Source organism: Kogia breviceps, chromosome 20 (assembly GCF_026419965.1).
Source record: "Kogia breviceps isolate mKogBre1 chromosome 20, mKogBre1 haplotype 1, whole genome shotgun sequence".
Lineage (NCBI taxonomy): Eukaryota > Metazoa > Chordata > Mammalia > Artiodactyla > Physeteridae > Kogia > Kogia breviceps.
In genome coordinates, this window is record NC_081329.1 from 10,587,713 (window position 1) to 10,603,770 (window position 16,058).

The 16,058-nt window shown below is 41.4% G+C and overlaps 1 protein-coding gene and 1 long non-coding RNA gene across 10 annotated transcripts in view; one reads left to right on the forward strand and one right to left on the reverse strand.

Moving 5' to 3' along the window:
- The window catches only part of LOC131747617 (uncharacterized), a 44,824-nt gene that overhangs the window by 14,219 nt on the left and 14,547 nt on the right, over nt 1-16,058 (forward strand). The gene's annotated exons all lie outside the window — the stretch shown is intronic.
- The window catches only part of ZNF596 (zinc finger protein 596), a 29,539-nt gene that overhangs the window by 2,137 nt on the left and 11,344 nt on the right, over nt 1-16,058 (reverse strand). For 4 of the 9 annotated variants that reach the window (XM_067022302.1, XM_067022306.1, XM_067022301.1 and 1 more), the window contains 2 exons: nt 15,404-15,495; nt 13,416-14,929 (listed from right to left, as the gene is read on the reverse strand). In XM_067022302.1, the coding sequence (XP_066878403.1) occupies nt 13,664-14,929; nt 15,404-15,495 (1,358 nt within the window). In that variant the 3' untranslated portion in view covers nt 13,416-13,663. Of the gene's footprint in view, nt 1-9,299; nt 9,387-13,415; nt 14,930-15,403; nt 15,496-16,058 lie in introns of those variants that run through there. The other 5 variants (XM_067022307.1, XM_067022304.1, XM_067022308.1 and 2 more) reach the window with 4 other exon arrangements.

Consider the following 16,058-nt stretch of genomic DNA (forward strand, 5'->3'; position numbering starts at 1 on the left):
CAATTAAAATTCATTTAAAAAATAAATGACATTTGTCCCTTCTTGTGAAAATTATCTTCATTATTTACCAGAAATCAAATGGATGGAAAATCCAATGAAGCCAGGTCTTTCCTGAGGTTGCTGTCACCACACTCCAGAGCTCAGAACTTCTCTACACAAAACACTGCTCTGATGTGAGTTCTCTTTTTATGCAGTTGATAACCTCATCAATCATATAACCTCATGAACTATAATCCCATCAACCATCTAACCTCTCTCACCATGTAACCCAAAGGACACATCCTAAATAACTTGAGTGTCTGTCAAGATAAATCCAGCCAAGCATTCCCAGTAACAAAATATATCCCCCTGCTTAGGTAAATCATGTAGATACAACTTTTAAAAACTGACCAAGTCCTTTACTTCTGCACTTCTTCTAAAGGTCTCAGAGCAAACTTCCTGTTCTTTCCCAGAGGTTTCACTGTTTTTGAGGTTTTTCATTGTTATAGTTACTACAGCACAGAATCTGCAGCAAGAGGATCCATACTGTTCTCTATTTGCTTTTTTCCTTTTTTCCAACTATTTGTTCCAGCTTTACTGAGGTGTGATTGACAAACACTGTATATACTAAAAGTGTACAATGTGATGTTCTGATATACATACACATTGTGAAATGATTCCCTTAATCAAGCTAATTAACCTGTCCATCACCTCACATATTTACTGTTTTTTTTTGTGTTGAGATCTACTCATTTAGCAAGTTTCAGTATACAGTATTTTAAACTATAATCACTATGCTCTACATTAGACCTCCAAAAGTTATTCATCTTACAACTAAAAAAGCCCCACATTTCCTCTACCTCAAGCCCATGAAAACTATCATTTTACTCTGTGTTTTTGTAAGTTCCACTTTTTTAGATTCCACATGTAAGTGATATTATGCAGTATTTGTCTTTCTGTGTCTGGCTTATTTCACTCAGCATAACATCAGCTATGTTCATCCACATTGTTGAAATGGCAATATTTCCTTCTTTTGAAAGGCTGAATAATATTGTGAATGTATGCATGCATGTACACAACATCAGAATGTATACATCTCTAAATGAATGTTAACTCATTAGAAGACTAAACCACACTGAAAGTCAACAAATTTATTTTACTGGATCTATTAAATCCAGTGGTAACTGGTCAAAAGAAATACGTAGCTGACCTTAAATTGTGTTAAAAAATCATTCCTTCCAAATAGAAATCTACTTAAAATGTATCTATGTTTGACACAAATTACGTTTTGGTAAATCAGTGAGGTTGGTGAGTGGGAAATTTGCTATATTTGGTAAATTGAGTTTTGACAAATTCATTTTCTGTGAACTTGTACACAATATAACATACAGTAGTTCTGATGGAAGATGTCTGCACCAATACACTTTTAAAAATAGAATCAAGTTATTAAAGGACTACTGTATTCTTATCAAAATCATAATCTGTAACAATCAAACATATAAACATAAAGATAGCAGTGTAGGTGATTTGATTTATTTGTTTGTGCTCTTCCCAATTCTGCTCGTAGCTCCCTAACCTGTTTTAAAGCAAGGTACCTTGCTCATGGTCATACTGTATTCCATCTAAATGTTGATTGTATTGATATTCTTCCATGGATAATGTCCTACAGTTACTCTAAAATTACCACAGACCTGGTGACTTAAAGTAACACAAAATTAGTCTCTTACAACTCTGTACCTGGAAGTCCTAAATCACTTTTGCTACATCAAAACCAAGGTGTAAGTAGGCCCATGCTACATCTGGAGGTTCTATGACGGAAAGAGATCACTTGGGGGCAGCAGAACCCCCTTTCATTGAGCTAATGATTTCTGTCAAACAGGAGAAATAATGTAGGGAAACTATCAAATTTAATGTAGATATTCGTTAATTGAGGTTTAAACTAAATTAAATTAATGGTTTGCCAATGATGTATTTTTTGTTTATTGTAAATATTGCTTATTTCAAGAATGATGTTCTAGACTAGCTGGTCATGTTGATTTCTTGTGTAACCCAACTAAGTCATAGTAACAATATTAATTTTTCTTATTTAAAAAATGAAATGGACTATTATTTACATGTAGTCATTATTCTGAAATGCTGACTTTGAAATAAGTAAAAACAAGATAGGGCATAAATATTCATCTGGAAAACAATCTGTCATTCGAGACAACTCTTATTTTTGTTCATTTAAATGTCTGTAATGTATATCGTGACAGTTGGTTTTTCTTTTTTGTAATACAAGTGCCTGAGTTAAGCTTTGATTGTTGAGGCATCCACTTCAAATAGGCAACCACTTCAAAGCTGGACCTATGGTGACTTAGAATATTTTCCAGGGGCTCAGACAGGCAAGATGCCCTCCCTGAGTTTTTCCTGAGGAAAAATAAAAAGGCCAGTCCAGGCATCTGGCAGTGTATTTGGAAAGTTTCTGGAAGTTCCCTGGGGGAAGTGACTGTGGAGCTAACCTGGGAGCCAGAGAGCAGCGGTGTGTGCTTTGGGAACCCTCCGTCATCTTCAGGAAATCAGACAGTTCTTCACGGACACCGAAGGAGATGTAGAACATTCCCAGAGGTTCAGGAGGGCCTAGGATGCCTCCCTTGAGCCTCACTTGTTTTAAAAGCCAGATTTCCAGCCTCTGTGCTGACTTTTAGAATTCTGAGGAGGCTCATGTGCGCAAGGATGCCCTCTGCAGCTTTTCCAGGAAGGTAACAGCACCTCCTGTGCCTTTGAATTGTCTTAGAAAATTATGTGAAGGCTCTGGCTCGTCTAAGATAGCCTTCTGGGTCCTTAAGGCCAGCAAAACAGTTTGGGGGCCCTCAATAAGACTTGTAAAATTTTCCAGATGCCCAGGCAGGGTTTGCCTCTGGAAAGAGACTTCTAATATTTCAAAAGGCTATCTGACAAATAGGCCTCAAGGGCTACTGCAGGGGGACTTCCCTGCTGGCACAGTGGTTGGGAGTCCACCTGCTAATGCTGGGGACATGTGTTCAATCCCTGGTCCAGGAAGATCCCACGTGCCGTGGAACAACTAAGCCCGTGTGCTACAACTGCTAAGCCTGTGCTCTGGAGCCTGTGAGCCACAACTACTGAGCCCATGTGCCACAACTACTGAAGCCCGTGCACCTGGAGCCCCTGCTCCACAGCAAGAGAAGCCACTGCAATGAGAGGCCCATGTACTGTGATGAAGAGTAGCCCCTGCTCAGTGCAACTAGAGAGAGCCCATGCACAGCAACGAAGACCCAATGCAACCAAAAATAAATTAATTTTAAAAATACGATTAAAAAACAACTGATGAACGTGCTTTCACTTTAAAAAAAAGGCTACTGCAGGAACCTGGGAGAACTGTGAATGTGTAGGTATGTTGAGGGACCTTCCCTTATCTTCAGTCAACCTGACACCTAGGTGAAAAGAGACTCTGCTCAGTGCTGTATAACTACCACCACAAAAATAATGCATAATAAAAAACCATAATAGGGCTTCCCTGGTGGCACAGTGGTTGAGAATCCGCCTGCCGATGCAGGGGACACGGGTTCGTGCCCCGGTCCGGGAAGATCCCACATGCCGTGGAGCGGCTGGGCCCATGAGCCATGGCCGCTGAGCCTGCGCGTCCAGAGCCTGTGCTCCACAATGGGAGAGGCCACAACAGTGAGAGGCCCGCGTACCACACACACAAAAAAGCAACAACAACAACAAAACCCCCCAAAAACCATAATACAAAGCATAATGAGTAACAACATTGATAATGATTATCCTAATTACAATAAAAGTAACTATAAAAATGATAATAATTAGAAACCTAGGGAGATTGTAGAATAGAATACAGACTCTCCTACCTAAGTGACCAGATACTGTTATTGGACCTCCTGGAATATTTTGGAGTTTGAACCCTAGGTCTGCACAATAAAATGTGTTTTGAAAGTCATGGATGAGAACAGGAGGGAAGTAAAAACCAAGGAGGGGAATATGGGCCAATGAGGCATCTCCTGTGCCAACCCTGGGAAGAGGGATCTCCCCAGCAGAGGTGGAGGATGCAGGTCTGGAGCCTACCAGTCATAGGATTCCCACCAGAGGGACTTCCCTGGTGGTCCAGGGGCTAAGACTCCACACTTCCAATGCAGGGGGCCTGGGTTCGATCTCTGGTCAGGAACTAGATTCCCACATGCCGCAACTAAGTGTCTTCATGCTGCAACTAAAGATCCTGCATGCTGCAACTAAAAGATCCCTCATGCCGCAACAAGGATCCCACATGCTGCAACTAAGACCCAGCACAGCCAAATATATAAATAAATAAATACTTTAAAGAAAAGTATTCCCACCAGATATCAGGATTCAGGTCAATGGGCTGACAAAGCTTGACCCCAGATTTACATCCAGGATACAGTAACCCCACCAGTAACATACATTAAGCCCCCAGTGCTATCTCAGTTCTCAGTGCCTAGCTTTCTTTCTGCCATCTGATCAACCCAGGCCCCTTGAGGTCCAGACATCTGTGTTCATATATATCATTCTGGGGCTGTTGGAGGATGTTACTATTGGAGCGCCCAGCTGTTAAGGTGTGACATGAGCAGGCACTAGAGGTTCCTTGTAGCCACATAGAACTTATAAAATTCTCCAATTAATCGTTCTGGTGTGTTGCACTCTCCCTGCCTTCCATTTCAGCCCCTGGCTCCTCTGGGCACCCAAGAGGACTTAGAATAGTTGAAGAGGCTCTGGCAGGTGTGGCTTATCCTCTGTGCTCCTCAGTTTTCAGCAATGGTACTTTGGATCTCCTGAAGTGACATAGAAAATTCTGACAATGCTCTGTTAGGTTGAGATACCTTCTACAACCTTTTCAGGAAGATAAGAATGGTTTCTGCATCCCTGAGTTGACATACAAATCTTTGTGGTTTCTCTAGCAGGTCAAGGAATACTTCCCTGGGTCTCTTCAGATGGAAAAAGAGATTCCTGGTCCCTGAAGAGCTGTTATAAAGTGAGCAGGGCCTCACTAAGATCAATGGAATCCTCATCTGGAACTCACCTACTCACAGGTTTGTCCCTGCTTCTGGAGCTGGAATTGAAAAATAAGGGTTTTGCTTATTGAAAAGATACCAAGTGGTATGGCAAGGAGCCCGGGAGACTGTGATTGTGTGTCTGTTCAAGAACCCTTGGCAATCATCTTCTGAAAATCAGACCTCTTTCTTAAGTAGAGAATCACTAGTCAATGCTGTGTAGCTATAACCACACACACAAATCCATAATAAGAAACTTAATAAATAACTATAGTGATTATTATCCTTATGACATTAATATGAGGAAGTATAATAATACACCTAAGGAGATAAAAGAATACAGACATCTCTAACTGAATAACAAGATACTGACATTGGGCCCATTGGGTAGTTTGAAGTCTTAGTTCTAGGTTTGTGCCAGGAAACTTGCTCTGCAAGGCAAAGACAAACATCAGGAGGGAAAAGAAAACCAACCTGAATAGAGCATGGGAAAACTTGGGAACTTGTGAGACACTTAGGAGAAGAGAACTACCAGAGAGAGGAAAAGAGGACCTGGTCCAGGGTTTGCCCATCCTTGGACACTGGAGTTAGGCCAACCCCTACAAAGACAGGAACCAGATCCGTACCCAGCAAGGAGAAGCCTCGCCTACAACATACCTTATACGTCCAGCACAGTCTCAGCCCTTGCCATCTGGGTGCCCTTCTACCTTCTGCTCTAATCAGCTCCTTTGAGGTACGACATCTTGGTTTTCATATCTCAGAGGGGCTGTTGGTAGATCCCATTTTCAGTGTGCCCAGGCCAGCAGAGGGTAACACATGCCTATACAAACCTTGCAGGGCTTCTGGAGGACATAGAAAATTTTACGTTTGTTCCTGCTGGTGTGTTGCTGTCTTCCTCCCTTTCCATTCTAGCACCACCTTTTCCGGGACACCCTTGGGGATTTAGCTTAGAGGCACGGGCTCAGAGCAGCCTAAGACAACCTTTTTGCATCTTCATTTCCAGCAGTGGTGATAGCGGTACTCCTGCCTCATCACTGTGTCATGAATTTTGAAACAAAAACAACAGAAACAGAGTGTCGTGGGTCTTAATTTCTGGCGATTGAAAGTCTAGAGAAGCACAGAAAAACTTCTTTCTGGAATCCTCTGATGACCACAAGAGTCAAAGAAGTTTAAGATCTAATATAGATAGCAACCTGATATTTGAATCACCTGAGGGTTAATAAATGTTCTTTGATCTGCAAATAAAGGGGTCATGAAGGTTTTGTTAAAATAGTATTGATGCTAGGCTCATCCTCAGAACAACTGAAATAATTTCTGGAGTGATGGTATTTCTTACAATACCTAAGGTTTTCCAATGGGAAAGCAATGTTGAGAATTATTTAAGTAAATATTGCTTTTTAAGCTCTAATATACAGGTAAATCTCTTGGAGATCAGGGGTTCAACAGTAGGAAATTATGATTCAAGAAGTTTGGGAGGGACTGATGAAATTTTATTTTATTTTATAAATTTATTTATTTATTTTTGGCTGCGTTGGGTCTTCATTGCTGCATGAGGGCTTTCTCTAGTTGTGGCGAGCAGGGGCTACTCTGTTGTGGTGCCGGCTTCTCCTTGTGGTGGCTTCTCTTGTGGAGCATGGGTTCTAGGTGCACAGGCTTAAGTAGTTGTGGCACGTGGGCTCAGCAGTTGTGGATCGTGGGCTCTAGAGCGCAGGCTCAGTAGTTCTGGCACACGGGCTTGGTTGCTCTGCGGCATGTGGGATCTTCCTGGACCAGGGCTTGAACCTGTGTCCCCTGCATTGGCAGGCTGATTCTTAACCACTGCGCCACCAGGAAAGCCCCCAAAATTTTATTTTTAACTTAAAAATGGAAATGCTGGGACACAACATCATTTCTCAGCACAAATAGATTTGGTTCCAGCAATATCACCCATTACCCCCCTCCCCCAAATTATATTATTTGTTGACCCTTATCAAATTGAGAGAATAGAGAAATCAGCAGTGTCTGAGCAAGACAGTATTTGAGAAACAACATGCATCGATTCACTAAAACAAGCTTTACTGAGCATCTCCTGTGTGCTCTCAGGTTTGTTCGGCTCCACTGTGTACAAGGCACTGTTCTGGGGACCTCAATACATTATGTAATTTAATCCTCAACATCCTGGCAGTTAGTAATATTCATTGCATGCAGGAAGGAAGAAGTGGAAATGGTGGGGGGTGGAAAGCAAGCAAGGACATCTAGGGGAAATTTCAGAGTTGGTGGAAGAATGATATGTGCTACAAATTCTGCTGTGTTCTGAGACCTTGTCACTGGTCCAGGGGCCTGGAGTCTAGAGTCAGTGAAAGAACCAGGTTGCTGCTGCAGATACTGAACCTGCGAGGGGAGAGTGCTAATTGGAGATCCTCCCCACGTGTGCAGCCTGTGGAGCAGGAACCGCATTCAGACAGGTGCTGTGGGGAGCCTGTCTCTGGGGTAGTGTCTGGTTCTGTGGAGGCAAGTTGGTACCCTGTGCACAGGAGTGGGCACTGGAGGGACCTTGAGTAAAGGTGAGGTTCCGAAAGACTCGGCTCTCAGGGCCTGTGGATCCCCACACCCCCAGCTGCCCTTAGTCCTCAGTACTCATTCTGACAGGAAGGCATCTTATGAGAAATAGTGGCCTAACATCCAAAACAGGAGGGACTCAGAACCCAGTACATGCTTTTTGGAATTATGACACTTAAGATGACTCAAAAGCCATCTACCATTCTTTCCTTCATCTGGAATACTCATTCTTCCTCCAGGAATAGTAGAAGGAAAGGGCTCCTGACTGAGTATGAAGGAGCCAAATTCAAATATTGACTGTGAACTTCCCTCACAAAGAACTGGACATTCTGATCCTTTCTCAGAGGCCCCTGGACAGATGTGGTGGTGGAGAACCACAGCAGTATGGGGTATGTGGGTATTTCTGTGTTGCTCTGTTCATGAAGGTCTGTCTTTGGAAATGACTTGTGATTCCCTATGATGGGAGCTCTGGGACCTCTAAAGTGTGTATCTGAGGCTGGATGTGAAGGTTATCAGCCATTACTCATTGTGTTTATGTTCTTCATTCCCCACTTTCCACTCCTGGATGGCTGTGTTTTCTTCACTTCCAACATGGCATTGTTAGAATATTAAAATAAACATACAATTCATCATGAAAAAAATGAGACAAGAGTTGCTGCATAAGCATCCTGATGATCTCAGCAGAATCTCAGTAGGACAAAAGCCTTGCAAACATTTTCAACACTGGGAAACACCCTATTCACTAACTCCTCTAATGTGCTCATGTCCCCATGAAGGGGAACTGGAATCTCCCTTATTGTATCTATCTAAACCAAACATATGAACTGCTTCATTTCACCAGGGTTCTGTACTTTAACTCACAGCAGACATCTCAAGCTGAGGGTCCCTTACATGTGAGTACCCTCAGGTCACTTGATGGTCACATGTACTAGGACCAGGGGTACCTTGAGGAGGAAAGTTCCCTTGCCACCCCAGGAATATGGAAATAGGTTCCCTTATGTGCACTGCATTATGCTTTAGAGAGGCCACATCTTTTCCAGGCCATCCGACTGACTCTCACCAAGATGTGTTAGGTATGGCTGAATCTCTCCCCCCAAAGGAGTAGTTCTTTAATGAGGGGGCTTTGCAAAGGAATACCTGGAAAAAATTTTTAATTCTAGTAACAGTAAAGAAAACGAATTAAATTATACTTCAAAGCACTGTCACTTCCTTTTACCCTTCAGCTTTCATTGGACTTAATCCCACATAAGGAAATAGAGTCTCAGAGATGTGGTGGGGTGACACTGTCATCACTCAGACACCCACTGCATGTAAACATGGACACAGAAGCTTTGACGTGGCAGGCGGGATGGGGGAAAGGACAGTTTGTAGAGGCAGTAGTGCTTGACTCCTATGACAAGAGGGCGTGTCTGAAGTGTCTAACCCCTGGGTCTGTGGGTCCCTGCAGTTGTCATAGGCACTGCACCCCCTTGTCCCACCCTCAGGGAGAATGCCTCATCCTGAAACGCCTGGAGGCCAGGCAGCAGAGTTCGGGTCATTTCCTTTTCTGCTTAAAAGCACTCAAAGGTCCCTGCCGACCTTTCCACATTTGGTCTCTTTACCGTCTCCTGCCTCGTGCTGTGCCAGGTCCCCACTCAGGACGTGGACTCTCACCCTTCGCCTCCCATTACCCATCCTGGCCCTCAACGCAGCCCCAGGATGCCACACCCTCCCTGGCCCTGGGATTCTGCAGACCTCAGTCCTCGGGAGAGGACTAACCTCCTCATCCTTGGCTTCATGGAGCTGGGCCCTCTACTTCCACAGGTCTCCCCTTCGCGGTCACTGCCTCTGGGAAGCCCCTGTCGACTGAAAAGAAAATGCACAAGGTGAGAGTTGTGAGCTGTGTTATTTGGGGCAAAATGAGGACAATAGCCCAGGAGACAGCACTTCAGATAGCTCTGAGAAACCGCTCCAGAGAAGTAGGGGAAGGTCAGTGTTATAAAGGATTGCAGTGAAGGCGGTATGTGCAGTCAAGCACAACTTCTGGCAGAGGCCTGCTGCTCATCACGAGGAGCAGAACAGCTAACTATCTGAAGACCTGTTCTGCCAGTTTTCCCCAGAACACAGAGTGCCTCCTTCCTCATCTCCATCCTGATCTCCTTTCAGGGGATGTTGGAGGTCAGCAGCTGTAGCAGTCTGTGACTTAGTCCTTATAGAGGAAGATGACATGTGCTGATTTTTAGTTGGCACCCCTGAGCCCTGGCTAGGAAAGGTGACTGGCCCTGTCTTGTAACACCTGTGTCCTCTGTCCCAGATCCCATCCCACTGGTGGTGCCTGCCAGGGCTTGTTTACATTCCTGATGTGAACTCTTCCTGCACAGGTGGCATCTTTATTCCATCCTTGTAAATGTGGAGATGAAGGGCAGGGGAGGGGGAAGGGGGAAGAGAGAAAAAGAGAGAACCAGGGAGACAGAGTGAGTCAGGGAGGGAGAAAATGAGAGGGTAACATAGAAGATGGAGGAACAGGTTGGTCCGATGGACTTTCCAGATATGAGAAGAGTCAGACGGTGACCTGGGCAAGAAGCAGTGTGTTAAATGAAAACAGACAAAAAGGGTATCAGCAGAGAGATGGAGTAGGACAGAATAGGAAGAGAGTAAAAGAATGATAGATCTCAAATTCATTACAGTGTTTTAAAAATTATTTCTCTTAAATTTATTGTGTCACTTTCAGATTATATGTCAATCATTTTCCACTCTTTATTGTATGCTGAAAATATTCTTTTGAGCTTACTAAATAATATTATTCTATTTCAATATGCACTTGGTAAGCATATCGACAAAACTTTTTTTGTATTAACAGTCAAAATCTTGTTTAACCAGTTTGTCTAATAATAATTTTCATCAATTCCCTTATGTGATCTTTTAACTTAGTGGTCTGTAAACTAAAGTTTCCCACTAAGTCTATAAGCTCCCTTTATCCTTTCTTTGTAAATGTTCAAGGACTGACTGAATTGTACCTGAATTTTGTTCTAACAAGGCCCATCGGTTGAGGCCTTGAAAAGGCCTTTCACTGGCTTTTCACTGCATAGAGGTGTTTACATAGCTGGCTTTCCTTCATGATTTCCAGTGATGGTAATTTGTTCTTAATTGTATACTTTCTGATAGTTTAATGTAATGTCTAGAAAAGAGATGTTAAATACTTGAGATAATTATGATTAAAACCATAAAAGTTACTCTCATTTGAGAGTATGAAATATGGTCTATAATCTTTAGATGTAGGAGTGATAAAGTAAACCTTGCCCTATTCCATTCAGGCTACATTATTCCTCTGAGGCTAGTGGTTTCTACATTCTATTGGCTTCTCCCACTGACTTCCTTGCCTGTCCAACACATGCACGGAGTTCCCAGTCAGTTGGGTAGGGGAGGACCAAGATTTTTAAAACTAAGCATAGAATGTAAATATCTCTCCCATTTGGAGGGGACACTTGGCTATGTGAACCGAGCTTAGAGAATGAAAAGAATGCTATAGGGGATGAAGGAGCTAGGAATGGGTGGGACACTGGGAAGCTTAGAATTAGGATAAATGAAAATCTTTGCCCATCCTTTCCTGGAAATCCTATGTTCATCAGGTACTAGAAGTGTCTTCGATGTCTCCAACTTTGAGGGTAGGTCAGTCCCTCCCACACACCCACTGCTGCCAAGTAATATGTGGGTTTCATCAGGATAAGAGGACTGTCTGAAGGACAGAAAAACCAAACTGCAGGCTCTATGTAGTTTACTGACCCTGAATTTCCAGTGTTTTAGTGGACAGCAGATGACTGTCATATCCACAAGTGAATTCCTCCTTATCTGTATGGTTGTGTCACAGGAAGGGGGTATGCTGAAAGGCATATTTTCAAACACCCAGGAACAACTTAGATCTTATCTTAGAAAGCTGGTTTGAAATGAGGAGTCAGGAATGCTTCTTAAGAATCATCCTCTCTGTTGGTTGTTACCTTCTCTTCCTAAAACACTTTTTTTTCTCCAGGACCTAATCTCTAACTCTCATGTATCTTACCAACACATTTGCTCACAGTCACTCATGGCCTTCCCTGAGCCCTCTTCCATCTCAGGATAGATTCCATCTTACCATGACTTGTGAACTGGCTCCATTTGGGGGATAATCATGGGAAGGACTTCACACTCAGATGTGACCTGAATGGGGAATGAGCACTATAGTTTAAATGAGATAGCACAGCAGTGGTCACATCTGGATGCACTGTCAATTCTCTATGGATAAGGTATTAAAGGAAGTGCACAGAAACCTTTTTATTAATCTGCAGGAATAGCTGGAAAACAAGATTGATAATGGAAAACTTGATCTACCTAAATTTATAACACATCCCACCCTTAACAAAGTGAATCAGTGTGAATTTGGCCGCAAAATATTGTTTAGAATAAAATGGAGAATTCAGAAACTGGTAACAGTGAAAATTAAGACTGCATTTTATCCACATGATGGGGTGTGTTTTATTCCCTGCTTTTTAAAAATTCAATCAACCTAAATGTCTAAAATAGCTCACACTACATCTATCCTAAGGAGACCTTGATGTTCCTGGATTTGTAAAGAATTTTTTTGTGGCTGTTTCTGAGCATAATGACTTATCTGCAGATGTCAGTGTTCCCCTATTTGGGCAAGTTGGAGTTTGGTTGCTGGTTCAAGTTATGGTGCATTCATATTTTGACAGATTTTGGCAAGCTACCCCCTACCTAAAGCTGCAGTGATATCCTCACCCACAACCAGAATGTGGGCTTTTCACTCAGCTTTAAATAGGACTTGATACTACATTATTTTTTATGTATGTGGAAAAATAAGTATTGTTTGTCTCTTTCCACATCACTGATTACTGAATAAAATTTATCAATGCATTTTATTTCACAGACATGTACATGTAAGTTAAGTTTCTTGGCCAACTTTTCATGTAATTTTACATACTGTTTTATATTCTGTAGTTTTATTGTGCACACACAGACTTATACATGTACACGTGCCTGCATTTTGATCCATTTTAGTTATAATTTTTTAATGATAAAATATAAATATTTCCTTCATGTTGTCTCCTTTTATTTTGGAAGACCTCCTCTATTCCATCATTATAAAATATTTTGTGCAGTTAGTCTTGGTATTATATTGTATAACATATTTACAAATGTTACATCCTCTTCATGAACTCAGTTTTTGAATTAGTCCATTTTGTCTGATAAAAGTATAGCTAGCTCTGCTCTTATGATTTCCATTTATGTGGAATATGTTTTCCCATCCCTTCACTTTGAGTCCATATGTATCCCCCAGAAAAACATGGGATAAATGAATTATAAGCATTTGTTCTCAGTTTTGCCACCTGTGAAACACGGATATTAGTCATGTTCAAATGAGTACCAAGAACCAGCCCTTCTGTTACCCTGGCAGCAGAGAAGTTCCAACTTTTTCTCTCTTAGCCTTCTGTATTTGTATATGGGAGGGGCTGGGACTCATGGGTATCATTCCCAGTTGGTGATTTGTGGATTCATGGCTGTTGTGACAGGGGAATATGGGCAAGATCAGATTATCTTGGCTTCTTTTTGCTCTCCCAGCTTTCTGGGTGTTTTATGCATCACTAGGAGGGGCAGTACTTTGTCATTACATGAATAAGTGTAAATATATTAGGCATTCCAGAAATGGGATGTTCCAAATATCTTCAATCTCCTGCATGTACTAATTTATTCCCACTTATTTCTTTTTTTAGCAGTTACCTGACACTGAATCTTCTCATGAATGCTAAGGGTAGTGCTAAGTTAAATGAGAGAATTTCTCTCTTGTGCAGTTTACTTATTTATTTAAAGGATAATTTATAACTCAAGGCATTTCCACACTGATTTACAGATATAGAATTTCTCTGACATGTGATTTATCCATTTAGTTTAACAGTTACAGCTGAGGATGAAGATTCTCCCACATTCATTCCATTTGCAGTTTCAGTTCTCCCACCTGAGTCCACTGCTAAATATTTTGTTACATACGTGACATACATATGGATTCTCTCCACTTTGAATTAACTTTAGTTAAGTGGAGTAATAAGGACGAATAAAGGCTCTTATACACTGAATATAAACATAGTATTTCTTCACTGTGTGAGTCCACAATAGTGTTTATACTTTGAAGCTACGGGTGGTGAATCTTCCACATTTACTACCTTTACAGCGTGAGTTCTCTCGTGTTGTCTAAGGTTAAAATATTTACTAAAGGCTTTCCCACATAGATAACATTTATGCGGTTTCTCTCCAGTGTGAATTCTCTTATGCAATCTAAAGTTATAACTTCTATTGAAGGCTTTACCACATATATTGCATTCATATGGTTTCTCACCAGTGTGAGTTCTTTCATGTCGTCTAAGGACAGAAGAGTGATTGAACGCTTTCCCACATAGGTGACATTCATATGGTTTTTCTCCAGTGTGAGTTCTCTCATGTCGCTTAAGGACAGAGGAATCAGTGAAGGCTTTCCAACACAGATGACATTCATATGGTTTCTCTCCAGTGTGAGTTCTCTCATGTCGTCTAAGGACAGAAGACTCAGTGAAGGCTTTTCCACATAGATGACATTCATATGGTTTCTCTCCAGTGTGAGTTCTCTCATGTTTTCTAAGGTGAGAACAATGAGTGAAGGCCTTCCCACATAGATGACATTCATATGGTTTCTCTCCATTGTGAGTTCTCTCATGTTGTCTAAGGTATGAAGTTTTACTGAATGTCTTCCCACATAGATGGCATCCATATGGTTTCTCTCCAAAGTGAGTTCTCTCATGTTTTCTAAGGTCAGAACAATGAGTGAAGGCTTTCCCACACAGATGACATTCATTTGGTTTCTCTCTAGTGTGAATCATCTCATGTCGCCTAAGGTTATAACTTTTACTGAAAGCTTTCCCACACAGATGACATCCATATAATTTCTCTCCAGTGTGAATTCTTTCATGTTTTCTAAGGTCAGAACAATGAGTAAATGATTTCCCACACAGATGACATCCATGTGGTTTCACTCCAGTGTGAATCATCTCATGTCGTCTAAGGTTAGAACTTTTACTGAAGGCTTTCCTACATACATGACATTCAAATGTTTTCTCTCCAGTTTGAGTATTATTGTGCTGCCTAAGGGCAGAACTTTGAATAAAGGCATTCGTACGTTGATGACATTCATATGATTTACTTCTAGCATGAATTTGCTTATGTATATTAAAGGATGACAAGTAACTGATGGCTTTTCCAAAATCTTGGCTGATAAAGGGTTTCTTTCCCAATTGAGGTATCACATATTGAGTTAATGTTAAGATTTCAGTAAATTTTTCTCTGAAATCATTGCATTCCAAAGGATCCTCTTGACTGTGAGATCTCTGCTTTTTGAAAGGAAATGAGAGACTGTTACAGGTTTGCCCACATTTATTCATTCCTTCATTCATTCCTCTACATATAAATTCTAGAGTAATCATTCAGTGACAGACTCCAGTTAAAAAAGTGTCCCTGTTATTTACATAAATATGGGATATTACTCTCTTGCAAGCACAGATTTTATCTTTTGTAGTAACCCAACTGCAGAGACATCTGTTTATACAGATGTTAAAGACATTATTATGTTTCAGTGATTAGGAATATAAGCCATGATTATATAATTGTCTGTTTATATAAGACCTCAAGTTATGGTTTTGACTACAGGTTAATGTTTCTTCCCTAAAACCAAACTAACTAAAATTTTCTCCTGTGGGAACCCATGATCCCAACTTTAATTAAATCAGGTAAGTGTGCCAAATTCCCAACTTATTCAATTCCTAGGTCTTCATTTGGAAGAACACGTTTACACCCATGAAGCTTACCACTGCACTGATTACAGATGTGTCCTTCTTGTAGATATGTTGCATGGATATCATTTCTTGTTTTCTCAGATCATCTTCTCTATCTGAAATGACTGGAAAAAAATAAATCTCTATAGTGGTATTAGGAATTAAAATGGTGAAGAGACCTAATGCCCATTTGTGTATGTTTCAAATACTGACACGCAGATGGCAAAGAATGTCAAATTAAGGAATAGTCTGAAGAGAAAAAAACGAAAGAACATCAAATTAAGGAATATTCTAAAGAGAAGAAACACATTATAGGACTGTAACAATTGTCATTCTCAGGACTGAAATATGAGAAAAAATAAAATGAAGATGGTGGGGACTTCCCTGGTGGTCCAGTGGTTAAGAATCTGCCTTCCAACGCAGGGGATGCAGGTTTGATCCCTGGTCAGGGAACTAAGATCTCACATGCCACAGGGCAACTAAGCCTGTATGCTGCAACTACTGAGCCCATGCACTCTAGAGCCCACACCACAACTAGAGAGCCTGGGAGCCACAACTACTGAGCCCACGTGCCACAACTAGAGCCCACATGCCACAATGAAGACCCGGGGCAGCCAATAAATAAACAAACACTTAAGAGGAAGAAAAAAAAAGAAGATGGCAAGTTGAGGAAAAGAGAAGATCCTAT